This window comes from Maylandia zebra, linkage group LG19 (assembly GCF_041146795.1).
Source record: "Maylandia zebra isolate NMK-2024a linkage group LG19, Mzebra_GT3a, whole genome shotgun sequence".
NCBI classification, from domain to species: Eukaryota; Metazoa; Chordata; class Actinopteri; order Cichliformes; family Cichlidae; genus Maylandia; species Maylandia zebra.
The window spans coordinates 31,231,251-31,250,084 of NC_135185.1; the positions used below are offsets into that span (position 1 = coordinate 31,231,251).

The 18,834-nt window shown below is 43.2% G+C and overlaps 1 protein-coding gene across 4 annotated transcripts; it reads left to right on the plus strand.

The window, feature by feature from the left end:
* The first annotated feature begins 380 nt into the window (after positions 1 to 380).
* On the plus strand, positions 381 to 18,765 carry cep170ba (centrosomal protein 170Ba). 4 transcript variants are annotated; one of them, XM_076877834.1, is made up of 19 exons: positions 381 to 632; positions 1,517 to 1,654; positions 3,928 to 4,017; positions 4,787 to 4,865; positions 5,588 to 5,646; positions 6,084 to 6,240; positions 8,820 to 8,948; positions 9,954 to 10,445; positions 10,524 to 11,428; positions 11,590 to 11,748; positions 12,177 to 12,315; positions 12,435 to 13,991; positions 14,807 to 14,948; positions 15,256 to 15,379; positions 15,811 to 15,921; positions 16,006 to 16,094; positions 16,492 to 16,585; positions 16,672 to 16,723; positions 16,827 to 18,765. In XM_076877834.1, the coding sequence occupies exons 2-19, from the start codon at positions 1,550 to 1,552 to the stop codon at positions 17,048 to 17,050; spliced, it is 4,707 nt and encodes a 1,568-aa protein (XP_076733949.1). In that variant the 5' UTR covers positions 381 to 632; positions 1,517 to 1,549; the 3' UTR covers positions 17,051 to 18,765. The 4 variants fall into 4 exon arrangements, with proteins under 4 accessions (XP_076733949.1, XP_004540849.2, XP_004540850.2 ...); XM_004540792.4 differs by having other exon boundaries at positions 384 to 632; positions 14,702 to 14,948; XM_004540793.4 differs by having other exon boundaries at positions 384 to 632; positions 11,590 to 11,709; positions 14,702 to 14,948.
* The last annotated feature ends 69 nt before the right edge of the window (positions 18,766 to 18,834 follow it).

An 18,834-nucleotide genomic window follows, 5' to 3' on the forward strand; every position in this document is an offset into this window, starting at 1 on the left:
TATGTTGTGCTGCACATGCGCGTCGAAGTTCTGAATTTATTTAGCCAATAGATAACCATTTACTTACGCTACAAACGTCAGATGTTAGAACTTTTCAACTGTATATAAAATAAATTAGGCCCATAAAAAGTCTTAGAAACCACGCTAATAAACATTACACATTTAACAAATTCAGGGCAGCCGACATTAAAGAGAAATGTATAAATAAATTAATAAAATGAAAAAATAAAGAAGGTAGGTAGACATTTTTGATATTTTAAAAAAATATACAACACTCTTCCTCTGGACACGACCCTTAGCTTTCAGCTTGAAGCCGCCGCCATCTTTTCTGCTCCCGGAACCCGGACAGAGTGAGAGCTCTTACTCTCCTCTAACCTCTCGGAGAGAAAAAAACGCTTTTGATGGGGACTTGTCAAGCTACGTCAGCCCGACGGGAGGAGACGCGTTTGAGGTTTGAGTTTCGTCCGGTTGTCATTCCCGCAGGAAGGTAAGGGTGTGAGCGAACTTTACCTGCCCGTTGTCACCTGATGAGCTTGTTGTAAGTGAGTGTCGGTCGGACGTCGAATTTCCAAACTGCTGTGGGACGACAAACACTGGATTCACTCAGGAGTAAAACGGAGAAGGCTTTAAAGGTGAGTCCTTGTTGGGGGAAATCGTTTGGAGATAGCTTATTTCGTTCAAGCCGGAGGCTCACGAGCGTTAGCTAAACAACCTCACCGACAGACTCCCAACAGCTCCCTGTTTTATCAAATAAAAAAAATAAAAAAATAGTGGTTTATTTACAAGCAGCTTGTAATTTAAAATACAAACACTGGCTTGTATTTTTTGGTTAGCTCGCAAAGGTTACAGGAAGTTAAACCTGAGCTGGAAGTTTGAATTGTTAGCCATCGTTACCTTACTCCTCACAGGAGCCATTTGCAACAAGTTTCCCGGCATGCTTCATCAAAAAGATCAACTCTAACATCTCATATCGCCTTTATTCGATTACGATATCTGCGTTTGTTACTTGTGTGAACATACTCTGCTGTGTAGCCTTTCCTGACGAGTGAAAATCTAGCTACAAAAATGGGATCCGTTTTTTTATGGCATTAGCTGGTAGTAATACAGCCAGACACAACTGGTTGGATAAAAAGATCCTCTCATTGCAGTGAGGGTTTTTCTTTGCCCTTAAAAAAATGATATTCAATATTGTTCAGATAGTAGCAAAATATGATTAATCCCAAAGGTTTGAAAGTTCCTGCCAAAACAGAGTCATCAACTTTATTAAGTGAAATTAAACAAAATATGACCAAACAAAATAGCTGGAGGAAAAAATACACAAGAAATTACAATGACTAATACTGCCTAAAAAGCTTGATATAAAATACTGACAAAAATCAGTGAAACAAATAATTATAAATGGAATATAAATAGCCTATTTAAAATGAAGAACAAGCACAGCAAATTTCAGATAACATTAAATTAGCATAAAGATTTTTTGCCATCCTAGATCTATTTGGTTGTCGTCTTTTCCCAGGATGCCAAGAAGGTCCTGACTCGCAACCCCAACATGAGTGTGACATCATGGTTTCTGGTGAGCAGCTCTGGCACGCGTCACAGGCTGCCACGCGAGATGATCTTCGTCGGTCGGGACGACTGCGAGCTCATGCTCCAGGTGAGTGTCACGCAGAGTGTCGTACGTGACGTTCAGGATGCTCAGGATAAGTTGCATTACTCTGCACTGATGTCTGACAGGACAGCTGGTCACGCAAGTATGCGAAAAACCAGCAGGAGGCTTCTGGCATGCGTCACCTGGTTAGGTGTCTAACCAGGTGACGGTGTCTTCACTCAAAGTTGCCCCTCGCAGCCTCACAAACAATGACTTAAAAACTCAACTAAAGCATTCCCATGTGTTGCTTTTCCATGCTCTGTGTGCCACAAACACAATTTCTTTGTGGTTTTTGTGTAATATTCTCCTCCCATTTTCTTCTCGCTCTGTGTTTAGACCAGCGAAGGAAGAATGTTGCCTCGGCAGCAGTTGTTTATACTTTCCTTAGTTTGTGCGTTATGTGCAGAAAAGCCCCGCAAACCACAGAGTTGCTTATGTCCACATTTAGGCGTCGCCGCCTCATCTTTTTCCCCAGCTTGAAGCGATGCAGATATTTCTAGTGCTTGGGGCTTCTTCCTGACTTGGCACATAGCCCATTCCTGCCCTATATTGTCTTTAATGTCTTAAATGTTTTGGGTTTCTTGGGGAGTTTTTTTCCTCCCTCATTCACATTGTATCTGAAAGATTACAAGAAGAGAATCCCATTTGGCATGAGAGGCACGGATCCAGCTTAAGGGAAATTTTATCAAACCGCACAATTAAGGACCTCGCCTTGAAAGTTTGGACTTTCCATGAGTACTAGTGTTTGATCAGTCTGTATCTCCATGAGAAGTAATTAGACCGTACGCCTCTACAATGATACTGAGTGCCTTTTGTTTCTAATTCAGTGGCCTGTTATTGTTTCTTAAGCCAGAGATACGTTGTTTTCCTCTGATAAGGGGTGCAAAGGGAAGTTAAGGACTAAGAGTTATGAATTCAGATCTGTTAAACTAATCGACAAATTGATTAACCAACACTAAAAACTTAAAGTAAGTTATTTAAAAGGCGACCAATTGAGCTGATTAACACAGGCAGTACAGACTGCCTCCGACTGCTGTTTATCCCAGTTAGGGTTTGGTTTGGAACAGTTTGTGACAAGCCCATAAATTGTCCATTGAATGACAGTGTTAATTTTGCAGACAAGTTTGGCACTCAGTGAGTTCGCTTGTGCTGAGGCCCTAATGAGGAGAGAAGAAAAAGTGAGTCAGTCTGAATCACTGGCTTAGCCTGAACTTAATTGATGAAGACGCATTTTTACTCTGCTTAATAGAATAGAATAGAATAGCCCTTTTATTGTTTTTGTACATGTACAACAACATTGTGGGTACTCCACACAACTGTGTAATAGCAGATGCGTGCACAGAAACTTCAGCATTCAGAGAAGATTTTGGTAGATTAGGGCGAATAGTTAGTTTAGGGCGCGTTGGCACATCCAAAAGAAAATTCCTGTTTCAATCCCATCCATCCATCTTCTTATCCACTTCAGGGTTGTCATCGGTGGAGAGGTTGCCAGTCTATCACAAAACTAACACAGAAACACCACAACTATTCACACTTGCATTCACACCTTTTATCAGTTTAGACTTGCCGGTTAACTTGATCTTGTGCATGTCTGTGCGCTGTGGGAGGAAGCCAAACAGCTCCAGCCTGATGGTGGACCTTCTTGGTGCGAGGCAGCAGTGCTACCCGCTGCTCCATCTCATGCTTGGGTTTCCTAATGAAAATATTTGTGCACAGTTTTGTTAATTGGGATTGTGTGTAAACCAGAATAAAGGACTTTTTAGGTATCAAAAATAACTACTGCGGCACAGCAGTGCAGTGCTGTTGCCTCGCAGCATAAAGGTCCCAGGTCTGCATGCTGACTGGCAGTGACCTTTTCACTATAGAGGTGGCACGTTCTCTCTGAGTACTCTGTTTTTTCCCCTCGCAGTCCAGATACATTTATGTTAAGTCGACTGCTGATTCTAACGTGGCTGTAGGTGTGACTTTGAGCATGAATGGTTAGCTCTCTCGCTCTGTGTTAGCCCTGTGATGACCTGGCAACCTGTTCAAAGTGTACACCACCTCAACCCAAAACTGAATAAGCTGTTAAACTGACATAATTTCTGATAGACTCAGTGCCTATGGTGCATATCGGTAAAATTCGTACTGTCGCCACCTTCCAGAATCCCAGTTGTAAGCCTGGAAAATCTTACCTTGGGATCTCAATTTAGAATCTAAATGAATGATCACAAATTTCATGTCATGTAATCAAGTTGTCGGCACATCATGCACTTTTTTTTTTTCCACATTTGTTTCAGTCTCGCAGTGTGGATAAACAGCATGCTGTCATCAACTATGACCCAAATACAGATGAGCACATGGTGAAGGACCTGGGCAGCTTGAACGGGGTGAGTGGGTCTGTCTTTACTTCCAAACTTTGTACTTCAGCTTGTGCAAAAAACAACAAAAAAAGTCTCTGGTATCACCGAAGGCTCGTGTTTCAACTGCAGTAAATCCCTTAGTACAAAAATGTGTGTGTGTGCAAACGGTTGGGCAAACAGTGACCATTCCCCCCAAAAAAAGAAAATCTTTCGATCTCACCCTGTTCCCTTGTCTCTCTGCTGCTGTTGCCACTTCACTGCACCATTATCCAAATGAAATCCTGAGCTGAGCCGTGGGAGAAACCGTTCATTGTTCTCAGTGTTTCTTTTGGCCTTAGTAACTGCAGCTAAACTAATCAGAGCAGAACAGTACGAGGGCCTATAACTGAAATCCTTCCCTAATTACCTTTGTTTAGTCTGTGTAGAATGAGAGCTACTGTTTGGTGCACAGTGTTATCCTTGTTTCTTTACTTTTAATCATCTAAAGATAAATTGAGTAACTCCTCTAACCATCTGTTAGTTAAGGGAGAAGTTAAAACAAATTGATGAACAAATTGCACATGTTTCTTTCCACCTGGCCATTTTATAAAAGCTTACTGACATTGCATAACAACATAATCTCATCAGAGTTTTAACGTGTTGGTGGATTAACTTTCAATGGGAAAGGTCCGCTGGCAAAGCACCTTACGGTATCCGAGTGCTTGGAATTAGAAGGCCTGTCACCTGTGAGTCATTACCTTCATTAGCGAATGAACAGTGAATGTTATGAATTTTGTTTTGTTTTTCTGTTTTGCAGACATTTGTGAACGACCTCAGAATCCCAGACCAGACATATATCACCCTAAAGCTGTCAGATGTCATTCGCTTTGGTTATGATATCCTTTTTTTATACTTATGTTTTAAACTTTATGCATTTTTATTTTTTTTAATTCTGTTGGCTTAATCATCATTGGACGTGTATCATTCATACATTATCCAGACTTTCTGCTTTTGTTTTCATTGGTCTTTGGTATTCAACACAGAAAAGGACCAGGGGTCAGCAGCACTTTTTCTCACATTTATTACATTTTTTTTCTCCACCTTGATCTACTGGCATGAAAATCCTGTGTGTTTTTCAGCCAGGATAGTGAACTGTTGACCGGAAGCCGCCTGCGCCCTTTGACCTCAGGAGAAAACTAATGAGTGGTGAAATGTATGTTAGATAACACAAAGCAACACTGTTCAGTGTACAGATACACGTAGACATGCTTTGTCGTTAGAGGTGAAGGGGCACAGTTTCGAGAAGTAATTGACTGCTATAAATACATTTATAGCTTTATAGGTGATGTCTCTTGATGTTTATCTGTTGTCTCATCAGTTTAGAACTGATAAGTTTCGTGATAGTGCTACAAGACAGTAAACCAGTTCACTTATTTTTTGGTTATAATAAAGATTTATTTGTTGTCTTGGTGCAAACGGAGAAATGAGCAACATTTCTGATTTTTCAATCAGAAAAAAGTAATGGTCAGTGCTCAGTATTTTCCAGTCAGGACATCTCTAATATCTAATTGTTTGAAAAGAAAAATATGTAGATTGTTTCCTTTAACTCCATCTGTACATGTGCATGTGTATATCCTGGAAAAGAGTCAACACAAAGTCCCGGAGGAAGCGCTTAAAGTAAGTAAGAGTAAGCTTCCTTTTTTAATCGTCAGTGCTCGACTGTCTTCAGCGATAGCTGTTTGCTGTAGATCCCTACTGAGAAAGACTAACATTATTTTGGTATTAAATAATATGTTAAAATAGTCACAATCTTCCCAGGCCAACTCCTACCATGGCAAACTAGAGCTTAATTATCTACAATAAATTTTTTCTTTCATGTTAAATTAAATAACTTAACACTTAAAGTCATTTCTGCATGTTTAATGATGCTAGTTACTGTAGCTGAATTCAATTAAAATAAAAATGATGCATGTGTAATATTTAGAAGTTGAAGCTTGAGTCTCTGGTGGATATTCTTCCTTACAGTGTGTATATGTTAGGACGTTACAGCTGTACTGATTGTTGGCGGAAGGTTTTTCACATCCTGCTTCCCTCCTGTCTGTGTGTGTGTGCAGCATGAGAAGTACACAAGCCAGTTGCAGCTTAGCATAAAAGCCCTGGAGGCCAAGGCAAAGGAAAAACTGCACTTCCAGCACTCAGAGAAGAGCAAAGACTCTTTATCCAATGCCAAACTCCAGGACAAAGCTGAGCGTAAAGCCCACTCCCTCACAGGTAAATAATTCTATCCACACAGTTCATTTGTTAGAAGGAAGGTTGCAGGTTTTATGATAACAGAAGTAGATAAATTGTTCTGGGTGCATGAGAGAAACAGTTTTAAATGAAGTGGATTTGAATAGCTTGGTCCCACATACATGAGGAAGAGGAAGTCTGCTTGAGTCTCCATGTACTGCATGACTTTGGCCATAGATCCCTCGATAGGATGATGGCTTCTCTTATTAAGAGCTTCCCTGCTGTGGGATTAGGATGCCATGTGAGTAGAGAGGCTGATGCTACAATCCTGTGGTGTCGGTAAAAAAGTAGATCTTGACATCCCAGGGTTGCCAGAGTAAGTATACATGAGTAAGGGCTTTGCAGACAAGCAGAGGGGTAAAGAGTTAAGGACAAACAGTCTTATCTCAGTCAGACATGCCTGACGGTGGTTCAGCCACGTGCTGTAGAATTAGAAAGGTCTGTAGGTTTTTAGTCCCAGCTTGGCACTTCTGTCCATGTAGGTGATGGTAGATCTGTCACTGCTGATATTTCCAGTTCTTTCACACCCTCTTTACTCTGACATGTACTTAGTGAATTTATTATTTCACTCTATGTCAACAGCAGAACAGTCGGGGCACTGTTAAGTTAGGCATTTTATGAATGAAGCTTATTCACACCGATGAAACGTTTTCCAGCTGTAGTTAATCTAGCAAGCAGCAGCCTTGTGCTTTCTGCTCCATAATCAGGCCTTTGAGCTTAGAAGGAAAACTACAACTGTGCCTAAAATAGGACTTTTCCAGCACACGCCTCATGTTTCTCATAGCTGTGTAATTGACTGCGGCACTGCGAGAAACTCTTCTTTTGTTAGCTTTTTTTTTTTTTAGTAAACATCACTTTGGAGCAGAGTGTGATTATGTTGCCTGCAAGTATGAGTTCATTATTTGCAAGACATCTTTCAGTGCAAACTCTATATTTACTTGTTGCTACGCAGTTACTGCCTGCACTCAAAGGAGTCTGTGCTGGTGTGAAAGTGTCCACTGCTGTCGTGCTAAATCTACAGCCTCAGTGAGAGAAGTATGTTAGAGAAAATGAGTACACGCTTTTTAAAGTGTCACTTTCATTCATGTTGAGTTTGTTTGATGTAGGAAAGTCTCTTTGCCTCACAGAGACCGAGCTTGCATATCTCTGTTGACAAATGCTGATGCAAATTCAGTCTCTTTGGCTGAGCTTGTTTAAGGTCTTGATATGTTATTTTGCCTCATATTAGGTTTGTTTTCTTTTAATTCTGACAAGCCTCGTAGAGAAGGGAAAAAAAAGACGTGTGTGTCTTTTTCTGTGCTTGTTTTCCCCTGCAGCTGTACAGGATGTGGAGTGACTCCAATCCTCCAGCTGTCTGCAGCACAGGACACTTCACTTGTACAGTGTGTGACTCAGTCGGGCCTACATTACTGTGCCAGGACCCAGGGCTATTTAGTATTGAGAGGAAAAAAAGAGGGCATGAAATTAACAGTTCAGCGTTCCCAGTGGTTGCTCTTGTAGTGGCTTCCTTTTTAAAGTTTCCATACTTAACAAATCCAGTAAGTTATAACAATAGCTAAAACAAAAATTCACTTTTTTTGCTTTTTAACTACCTCCAAACACAGTACCTAATGTCCCTAATAACTGCCACCTTTATTTTGGGAGATTATGTCCCGTCTTTGTTGTACCTCTGTGTCTGTGCACAGTTTGAGATGCCAAATAATACACTTAGCATAACCTTGCTCTGTGTACTGAAGCTGCTACACTCGCCCACATTTTCTTTAGCTAAAAGGGGAAGATTAAATAAGTGGAAAGGAATCTGTAACGTGCCCCTCTGCCTCTTCGGTCACTGTGTTGATGTCTTATTGTGTGTGTCCAAGGCAACAGTGGTCAAGTGCTGCTGATACTTGGGATTGTGCAGCCACATTAAACTCAGAAGAGCTTGTTTATCCTATTTATCAGGCCAAACGGCAGCTTCTAGATGATCTGATTAGTAGAGGCTGGCTGGCTTGTGTGGAACAGTATGCCAGGTTATATGGCAAGTCTTGCTAAACACATATCATCAGCAAATTTAGCCAAGCTAACTAGTCTCAAATTTAAGAGAATATATGCAGAGACCTCTGTATACATAAAGCCTTTGCGTGCCCAGCTTACTCTATATCCTGGACCGATTTCTTCCATTTTTCCTATAAAGATTAGGATTAGCTGTACTGTCCTCACATGAGGAGGATTATGTTTTGGTGGTTTGCTGATACATCTGGCATCACAGTTTGACCTCCCTACCCCCACTACACTCTCTGTGTCATGGGAATGTGTGGGAGCTCTGAAACATCCAAAGGCCACTTGCAGCGTAAGGCTTTGTTTCTGAGCTCCAGCATTGTGTAACTTTTTATTGTTGCAACGTCAAACAAAACACTGTTTTGTCATGTGACTAACAAACTTATTGGATTATAAAACCAAGCAGTGGTTTAAATTCACGTCTTTGTTGGCTCTTTCTTTGTTCCTACCATTCCTCCCTGCACCTTTTAGTATATTATGTACCTGATTGTGTTTGTGTCTGTCTGTGGGCTTTTTCCTGCTAGCCTCCACAGATGCTCCGATATCCAAGCCCACGCCTCTGTATGGCCAGCCTTCCTGGTGGGGAGAAGATGAGGACCCGGCCAACAAAAAGGAGAGCAGAGGTGGAAAATTTCCAGAGAAGGAATCTCCAGGTCAGTGAATCTGTCTTATATTTCTACATGCAATCACTGTAAACTCCTTTCATTTGGTGTATGCCTTCAGAAGTGTTTGTCTTTACAAGCAGAATGTATTTTATATTAGTGATTTAATTGCATTTATTGGATATTCCCATGTTTGTGAATTAGATTTAAAGTTGCCTTTTTTGTGGCATTTGATGTTCTCTGTGGGTCACTGAGAGGTAGATGGTGTTAAGCCCAAGGCAGGTCCCTGGCTGTCAGTTGTGGACTGATAGCCAGGCCAAACCAGTGGCTGTCTGCCTCATGATGGATTATGACCATCTAAGCCGATGATGGTGATTGTTCTCCTCACGTTGCCCAGACTGAAACAGATTATTCCCCCTCAACTACCCTCCACTGGACTCTGAACTCCTAAAGTGGTATTTGGCCACACCCAGCTGGCATCCAAAGACCAATCACATGATTTGTTTTCCCAGCCTACCGTCTGGAACCCATCCATCCGCTTCCGCTTCTCCTTTTCAGGGTCGCGGGGGGCGCTGGAGCCTATCCCAGCTGTCATAGGGCGAGAGGCGGGGTCCACCCTGGACAGGTCGCCAGTCTGTCGCAGGGCCAACACACAGGGACAGACAACCATTCGCACTCACATTCACAACTAGTGACAATTTGGATTATCCAATTAACCTATCCCCACAAGCTGCATGTCTTTGGACGGTGGGAGGAAGCTGGAGTACCCGGAGGGAACCCACGCAAACACATGCAAACTCCACACAGAAAGACCTGATGGTGGAATTGAACTCAGGACCTTCTTGCTGTGCGGCAACAGTGCTAACCACCGTGCTGCCCCACCGTCTGGAACCTTCATGTTATTTATGGCTCTTATTTTCAGGAAATGTTTAGTGGTTATGCTTTAAGAGATTTACATAAATCTGAGTTCCTTTAACTTTGAGTTAGGAACTTTGATATAAGTGTGACAATATTCTAATATTCAGCACACTAAAAGCTTTTTTTTATTGACAACAGAACCTGCTAAAGATGTGCCCACATATGAGAGCAATGGCTCTCTGCCAGACAGTCAGGCTAAGCCCATCTTCTCCTACCGCCGGGAGCCCAGTTACTTTGAGATCCCAACAAAGGAGTTCCAGCAGCATCCTACCAAGAAACCAGAGTCGCAGGTTCATGAAGTTCCAACAAAAGACACAGCAGATGCCTCTGACTGCATCTCCTCCACCCCCACACCCCCTGTGGTTCAAAGCCACGCATCCTTTACCATCGAATTTGATGAATGCACGCCAGGTAAAATAAAAATCAAGGACCATGTGACCAAGTTTTCTTTCCGTCAGCGTAAGCAACCTTCCACTGAGGTTGCTAGCACACCTACTGAGGTGATGTCAGCAGAGAGTAAAGTTGCTGACTGGCTCGTCCAAAGCAGCGCTAGCATGATGGGAAAGAGCTCGCAAGATGAAGATGTGTGCAGCACAAACAGTGACCCATCTCTTCTGAAGACCACCAAGAGTGAGTCTCTTATACACCATCTGTTTACTCTAGTTTTAGATGAAATACTGTGTTAACTTGTTCTCCTTCCATCAACAGCAAACTACCATGAAGATGGTTCTCAAAGTGATTCGGGGCACCCAGCACTCAATGGAAATAACTTTCTCCAGTTAGAACATCAGGATTCTCCACAAGCCTTGAGAGCTTCCCCACCACAGCGATTTCTCTCCCCTGACTCAGTGGAGCCTGTGTCTGGCTCTCCACCAGAGTCCCAGTCCCTTTCCAGTCTTGCTAAAGCTGAGCCCCACCAAGCCTTTGTGATTGAATTCATTGACGACAACCAGAGAAAGAAGCGTTCCCAGTCCATCAATATCATGGCCCCACCAGAACCCTCCAGTCTCAGGCCACAGCTGGAGAAAGTAAAGAAAAGCTCAAGTCCGACTGGGGAGAGACAAGTCACACCTCCATCTTCCACCACTACTCCACCAACCCAACGGTACACTATCCCCCTGAAGGGCCCTGCTTCTATGGGCTCCCAAAGAGCTGGCTCTCTACGAAGGGAAAAGACTGAAGAACGGATCAGCACCAGCCTTTCCTCCCGCTCATCCTCATCTGTGTCCGCAAGACCATTTAGCAGCGTGGGCCGCAAATCTAAACTCACCCAGGAGTTTACTGCTGAATTACTGAAACAAGCAAAGGAGATCTCTTCTGCCACCTGGGAGAGAAATACTACAGCATCTAAAGCAGGGTCAGGGCCAGCATCACAGTCTGGCCAAATTACCACTAGCCCCGCTCATTTCCAGCCTCAAACTTCCTCGCCAATTCATAAACCTGTCCCCCTCAAGGCTCCTGTTATGCCCCCAGCATCTCAAAGTTTTGACGTTAAGAGCCCCACAGGCCCCAGAAATGAAGAGGAGGACAGTCTGAGTGACGCAGGAACCTACACTATTGAAACAGATGTTCACGATAAGGAGCTGGAAGAGGCACGGAGCAAGATTGACCAGGCAAGTTCTTTCACGTATGCTCGTTTTAAAAGAAATAAGGCAGCTTTGCTAATTACCGGTCTCCTCGTGTTTCTCGGAGTGAAGTCCTGAGCCATGAACATTAGCAGTCCTGCTTTGCCTCTCTGTGCACTTATCCACTTGCAATGCTTTGTTCCTGACAGGTGTTTGGTGTCGTTGACAGCCCAGAGCGAACGAACCTGAGTGAAGCAGAAACACCGTCAGCATTTAGGCCTGTTATTGTTCAGGGCAGGGAGGAGCATAGTCAGAAAAGTTGTGGGGAGGTGAGGCCAGCTCCAGAGCAGGGACAGAGTCTGGTGAAGGTAAACTTTCCTGCTCAGGGTTGAATGATGAATGGATAGATGATTGATCATTTTAATGTAACAATGATTATTTTCAGTCGGTAAGACTCAAGTGTCTGATTGCACCAATCGGGATGTAGTGCTTCCTTGATTTGCCTTCTTGGTTTTTGCTCTTTTTTCGGTGTCTCTCTTTTGATTTGTGCACTTGCCTCTTCTTTGCACACAGGCTCTGGGTTCATGATCGTTTGGGTTTTTCTTTTCTAACCAAATAAAAGAAAACAGAAAACCAAACCACGTGTTTAGTACAACATGTTAGGGTTCAAGTGCATACAGCACTTGAACCAGATTGCTCTTTTGGAATTTATAATAACTGGAACTAAGGGAATTATATTTTTAACAGTTTTGCTATTTTTAACAGTAATGAATAACTTGTATGCCATCTTTTACAGGTTCAGTCAGGAGGTGCAGTCTTACAGGGGGCTCCTAAGTGGATGTCTTGCTGGGCCAGCTTGGCAGACAGCTATGCAGAATCTGGGCCTTCGTCCGGCCTCTTTGACATCCATTCCCAGATGGGACTGTCAGAAGGGGGTAAGCCACCTAACCAGCCATTGCTCTATTTGAAATGATAATGAGACACCCTGATGAATATGAATGATATTCAGCGTCATCGTCTGTGGTTAATATGCATTAAAACTGTTCCACTTCAGCACGAGGCACAATCGTCCACAAGGCTACGCTCAGCCAAAGCCAAGAAAGAGTTCAGCGCGGCCTGCAGCTGACATCACCGGGGGAGAAGAGTGACATTCCAGCTCCCAGCATTCATGTTCATTATGACCCAAATTCAACATTTGATGTTGAAGATAACAGCTTGGGGGTCCCTGACGCTCAAGACGGCATTCACAGGTTAACTGTGCAGGACGATGTAGAGCCTGACAGCCTGAGTGATGCCAGCAAGTCAGATGATGGATCTATTGTAGAGCAGAAGAGGAAGCCTCTGTCGGACCAAAATGGAGACAAGCGCACGCTCCCGGCCAAGTCTACATCTTTTTACATCGGGTCAGAGGAGGAGGTGGTGCCTAAGGCTGAGAGAAAACAGGTGACCAAAACCTTTTCAACAGCCACTCTGACCAAACTGAGAGGCAGTCAGGAGTCTGCAAGAGTCAAACCTGTTGTATCAGCTCCTGTACTGAGCCAGGCAACACAGAGGCCAGAGGGTAAAGAAGCATCCCCGTTATTCAGACAGGAGAGCTTCACGAAGGAGCGATCTAGCAGCACCAGGTTGCCTAACATCTCTAGCCAGCCTGCTCAAAGAGATCTAAACCCTGAATTACTGCAGAGAGCTAACAGTCAGGACACGCATTCATTTCTCAAAGAGACTGAAGATGTTCTGGCTGTACTGGAAGCCAAACTCCAAGCAGGACAAACCAACACTCCATCTCCTGTTATGGACTCTCTTTCTGGGGAGTCTGATGTGGACACCTCCAGTACAGTCAGCCAACACAGCAGTAAGACAAAGCCAAGCACACTAACAAAAAAAGTGTCGGTCAGTGGCCTCCAGAGAGAGAGGTCTTCAGCTAGTCTAACTAGTCAGGATTCGACTCAGCAGTCCTCAGAAAAGCACCGTACTCAGGAAGCAGAAAGGAGCAACAGGACTGAACCTCTGAGGAGGCCAGTCGGATTGAGACGCAGTGTGGGAAAACGTGGTTCCACAGACCTAAGTGATGACCACCAGAGCTTACCATACTCTGATCAGGAGTCAAACAGCAAACAAACACGCAAATACACAATTCCCCTTCAGAAGGAGGATACCAAGAGCTCCAGAGTGTCCCAGGCACTGAGTCGTGCCAACAGTCTATCAGCCCCAAGACCCACCAGGACTTCCATGCTGCGCCGGGCTCGCCTCGGAGAGGCCTCAGACAACGAGGGCACAGAGACTGATAAGCTGTACCAGGAGGCCAACAACACCCCAGCTAAGCAGCCCCAGGAAGCCAAGAAACTCTCCAGGCTGGATATGCTGGCCATGCCTCGGAAACGGACGAGCTCATTTAACACACCCAGTGACAACGAGGCCTCCTCCACCCCACAGTGGACAGGCAGAAGCACAGGATTTTCCAACCGCAGCGCAGAGCTGGGTGTCAGCTCCACTCGTAGGGCCTCTGGTCCAGGGCCAAAGCCGGGAGAAAGGCCACAGAAGGCAGCACTCAACAGAACTCCAATCACTCGTGTTCGCTCCAGCAGTGCCAAATATGCCAGCAGCACAGCAAGTAAGTATATTACCGGCACTTACACACCATCTGTTCTTATATATTTAAGTGCAGGGTCTTATCAGCCATAAAAATGAACTCGGATTTAGCATTGTGGGAATGACATGCCTGCAATGTGTGTCAGACATGACAGAGAATTGGTCTGAAGCCTTTATAAGTCTCAGCTAATATAACCGATTTCTCAGCTCTGCAATTAAGAACTTTTTCATCAAACAACAGCTGTGTGTGAAGGAAACTAACACTAATATTAATTCTCCAATGTTCAATATCTTTCATCTGCACAGTGTACACTCATTGAAGTGAAGGCTGGATTGCCGTTTCTTTATGCAGCCGTGCTTTGAGAGTGTATTACTGGTCCTGACTTTAACACAATATGTTTCACATTACACATCAACTTGTATTATTTTTTAAACTCATTTATTCCTATCTGTACTCAGCCGCTGTACTGTGGAAGTCTAGTGTTCATTTGAGTTTGGTTCAGACCCCCCCTTAAAAACAACAACAGTAAATTGTTGGAAAGTCATGAAGACTTCCACAGCATCATGTCTGTCTCTTGTTCGGGGAAATGTTTTGGGGGTTTCTATTAAAACACTCAGTGGGGTTTTTTTTCTTTTTCTTGGTGGTTCTTTCATGGCATCTCTTTCTCTCTCTCCTGTTTTCCCAACTTATTTGTCCTTGTCTTCCAAAACTAACCAATTCACAACACCAAGGCTCTAGGCGACGACAGAAAGGCTCTGACTATACCTCTACCTCAGATGAGGAGTACGACTCAAACCAGAGCACTCCTAAACACAAACGCTCCCAACCTTCCTCAGCTTCTCATAGCCCACGCAATCCGGTTCGGCCGCAGCCGATCGTGGCCCTGCGCCCGAAACACCGCGGCAGAGACTCTGAAGAGGAGACCAACGAGGGAGATGCCTTCCACAACTGGTCCACACACAGTGCTGAGATTGCACGGTAAGAAATATGACAGGCTGGGCGTTTCTGGTGTGAATACTTGGGTTTTCCAGCAAACGCAAACAGTTTTAAGCATTTATTTTTGTTTCATTAGTTAAGGGTTGTGTGAAAAATCACAGTAGATGATGATTTTTATCTGTTCAAACGGTTAATTTACTTCACTGCAACACTAAACTTGAATATATATTATTGGATATTTCCTTTAGTTTCTTGCAAAAATATTTGCATTGACTTTGTTGTGGAGAATTGGTTTAAAAGGAATACTTAAATTCAATACAATATGGATTTATTAATTTTTTTATTGAAGGTTGAGTCAAGATCTGGCCAAAGACTTGGCAATATTAGCCAGAGAGATCCACGATGTAGCGGGTGATGGCGAGCCCGGAGAGGAGTGCAGTGCACCAGGCTCCACGGCGGCTTCTTATGAACAGGTACCGTTGTTACCTTAAACTTCAAGTGAACGAGTGAGGGCATTTTTGACGGCAGTCATGTGTTAACATGTGCTGTTATGATGTTTTTAATTGTAAAGCCATTTCCTGCTATGGATTTGTTTACCTCTCTTACAGCTTTGGTATTTGTTTTAAAGGAATTGGCTCATAATTGAAAATTATATGGGACCATTTATGACTTAAACATTTTTTTTGTGGTTTCCACCACATTTTAAAATTTTACAGTGATTCATAGCTTATAGACCGATATTAGCCCAAAGTGACGATGAAAGAGCTCAGATGAAGATGATTCTAGTCATCTCTTTTTAAATAAAATAAAGGAAAACCATAGTTACACTAAGTCTTCTAATGCATTTACCTGCCATTAAAAAAATAAAAAACGTATTTCTTTATTTCATCTTTTTCTTGATCAGCATGTTTCAGAGGCTAACAGTTACCAGAAAGTCCCCCCAAGTTCTGCACCATTAGGGGAAGCTGAGCAGAGCTGGAGTGACCGTGAACACAACTCCAGGAGCAGAGAAGAGGTCAGACATGATCAGTTGCTTCTCCTTTAGATATCCTGTAACGAGAGCTCTTTTATAAAAGTGTTTTATTGTTGTCCCCCTCAGGGCGTTGTGGACACTGCGATGCTGAATCCGGTGTCTCAGGTCATAATTGCTATCAGAGAAAACACGGAGCAGCTCGCTGACAAAATGAAGTAAGATACTAAGAAGAGCAGACACCATGAACACTTAAACTCCTCTCTTTCCATTCCTGATCTGGCTTTGATGAAAAACTTTATTGATCCTGTCTGACAGCCAGACTGCAGTGAGCATCAGCTCTAATTTAATTACTGTAACTTAGTGAGTCAGCTCACAGACAGATTGGCTGACGATATGGGACCAAGAGCAGAGATCTAATCTAAGTAAATGAGACACAGATGAAAAAACTGTTTCCTCTGCTACATGCGGCTTCAGCTTGTCTTTTCCTGGTCGTTATTTGGTAATGTTTCAGACGTCAAACGAAAGCTGTGGCTTACTTTTGCTGTGATAAATTCTGCAAAATGATCAGTGTCAGAGAGCAGAACGTTGACTGAAAGGCACCTCTGCACACAGGGTGATGTTCCAGGACAGAGTGGATATCTGGGAAGAGATTGAGGCCAAGGTCGATTCTGAAAATAATGTCCCGTTTGCAAAAACATCCAACAAGGTTAGTGTGCTTTTGGTTGAATGACAGGATAAACACATGCTGGTAAACACTGCATGTTTGAGCCAAGTTAGACGTCTGTGTTTCAGGAAATCTCATCTATCTTGAAAGAACTCAGGAGAGTTCAGAGACAACTCGAAGGTGAGTCATTCAGACCCTTTAGAAACTATTTAAATGGAAATAATTTTAAAATAATTTTCTTGTGGCTGATGACTAATTTCAATTATTTTTTTTTAATATTTAGTCATTAACACAGTCATGGAGCCCAGCTGGCAGCCTGGAGCTACCAAGACCTCAGCCACTGCAGTCTCCTCCTCATCTGGAGTTCACACTAGCAAGCATTCTTCCTCACGAGACTGGAGAACGGTGCACTCCATTTTCAAGCGTGGCGGTGGCCCGAGGCCCAGCGAGAGGATCAGGAGAGCGGCTGCGACCCCAGACGATGTCAGAGAGGGATATTTAGTCTGAGATCTGGCACAAACACGCAGGTCCAGCCAGTCCACTCCAAACAGCCAGGTGCCAGACCTCTGTGCGCACAAAGGAAACCCAAAGGAGGGAAGTGAGACTTTGTTCACAGAAGTGCATCCTCCTGCACACACAAACACACACACTACTGCACTATAAGCACACCCACCTGTGTAAGGATGTAACACACTGAGAGAGACCACAAAGCTATACTTGATTGTGTGTGTTTACAGATAGTCGTCATTATTTGCCAATGTTGTTATCACCAGCACTTTTTTTTTTCTTTAATAAAAGATCATCATAATTAGCTGCCCAGAGAAAAACAAGCCTGAACATAATCATCCCAGGGAAGTCTTCAGATACGTCAAACATGTGTGTTTAGTGACAAATCATCATTGAGGAAGTATTTTATTTTTATAATAGCAAGAACTAAAGTTAATACTCGCACATGCTGATATGCTGTGTGCTCCATCCTCAGTAACTCCCCACGCTTATTGTTTTTTGTTTGCCTCCTTCCTCTTTGTGGGGTAGAATGAAAATGCATTTTTTAGGGGATTTTTTCCTGAGACACTGGTATTTTGTAACTGACACAGCACGGCTGTAGGTACGAGTTAGTCGCCTTTTGTGCCAGAATAGTTTGTTACTATTACGCAATCGCTACAAGCCAATTTTGTGTGCACGCTGGTACTATTTCCCTCGTCGGCACTACGCTTTTGTCCAACAGAGGGTGAAAAAAATCCACTTCAGGAGTGTGCAATCTAAATGGAGGAACGGGTGTGCTCTATAAGTAAATCAGCAAGCAATCACAAACTCTGGCTGCAGCTTTAGAGTATTCCCAGCCCTTCTAACTTTTGTAAAATTTCTTATTTTTATATTTGTGTCAAACACTTTGGGAGCTTTGGATTGTTTTCCACGCCTCAAGCAAAATTTGGCTCCAAGGTTTGTCCAAAGACGAACACGATTTCAAGGACGAGAAATGTGTCGTCTTTATCTGTTTCTGCACGACACCTCGGCCCTTCGAGTCGTGAGAGATGTAATGTTATTTATGACCAAGTAAATTGTATGAAATTGTTAAAAAATTTTGATGATAGCAGCTGATTTGTTAACGTGTGTGTAAATGTCTAAAGATCGTCTACACGTCCTACAGGTTACCTCTCAATCTCGTCTTTTTGCACTGAGGTAGTACAGCGTCATCCCTCTTTAAGCCGATACGCTGCAAACTGAAAGCTTTGACTCTCCGGTGAAAGATTGTAAGAATCCGATGCTGACACAGGAGGCCGAAGCAGGGAACTCCGGCAAGCTTCTCAGTTTCCCTCTTCCTAGTCTGGACCATGCATGTGATTGTAACTGGGAAGTACCTACAAAAGTGCCACATTAGCTGCATGGGATAAAGTTTCATGCGGGCGAGTACAGTGGTTGTTTACAGACTCCAGCAAAATTTGAATGTTTTTCTTCTTGTCATTCTCAACCCGTTGCTGCTATTCATCTTCTGTGGGATAGTATTTCCACTTAGCTTTAGTCCGACACGGTCCGCTGAAGATTTAAAATGTGTGTATCAAATTTCTGTCCCCTGTTTTGGATCTTCAGTTTCTGTTTCCATTCCTTCCCTACCCAAATGATTTGGTTGTAATTTGATAGCTGTTATTTATGTTTGGTTATTTGTGTAAGATGTCAGATATGTTTTGTTTTTTTCCAAATAAATGTGATTAGTAAACCTGTTTTGCTTTTTGTCATCTGTTATCTCTTGTTACACTCTACCCCTCCCCATGCTACAGAACTACCCAAAA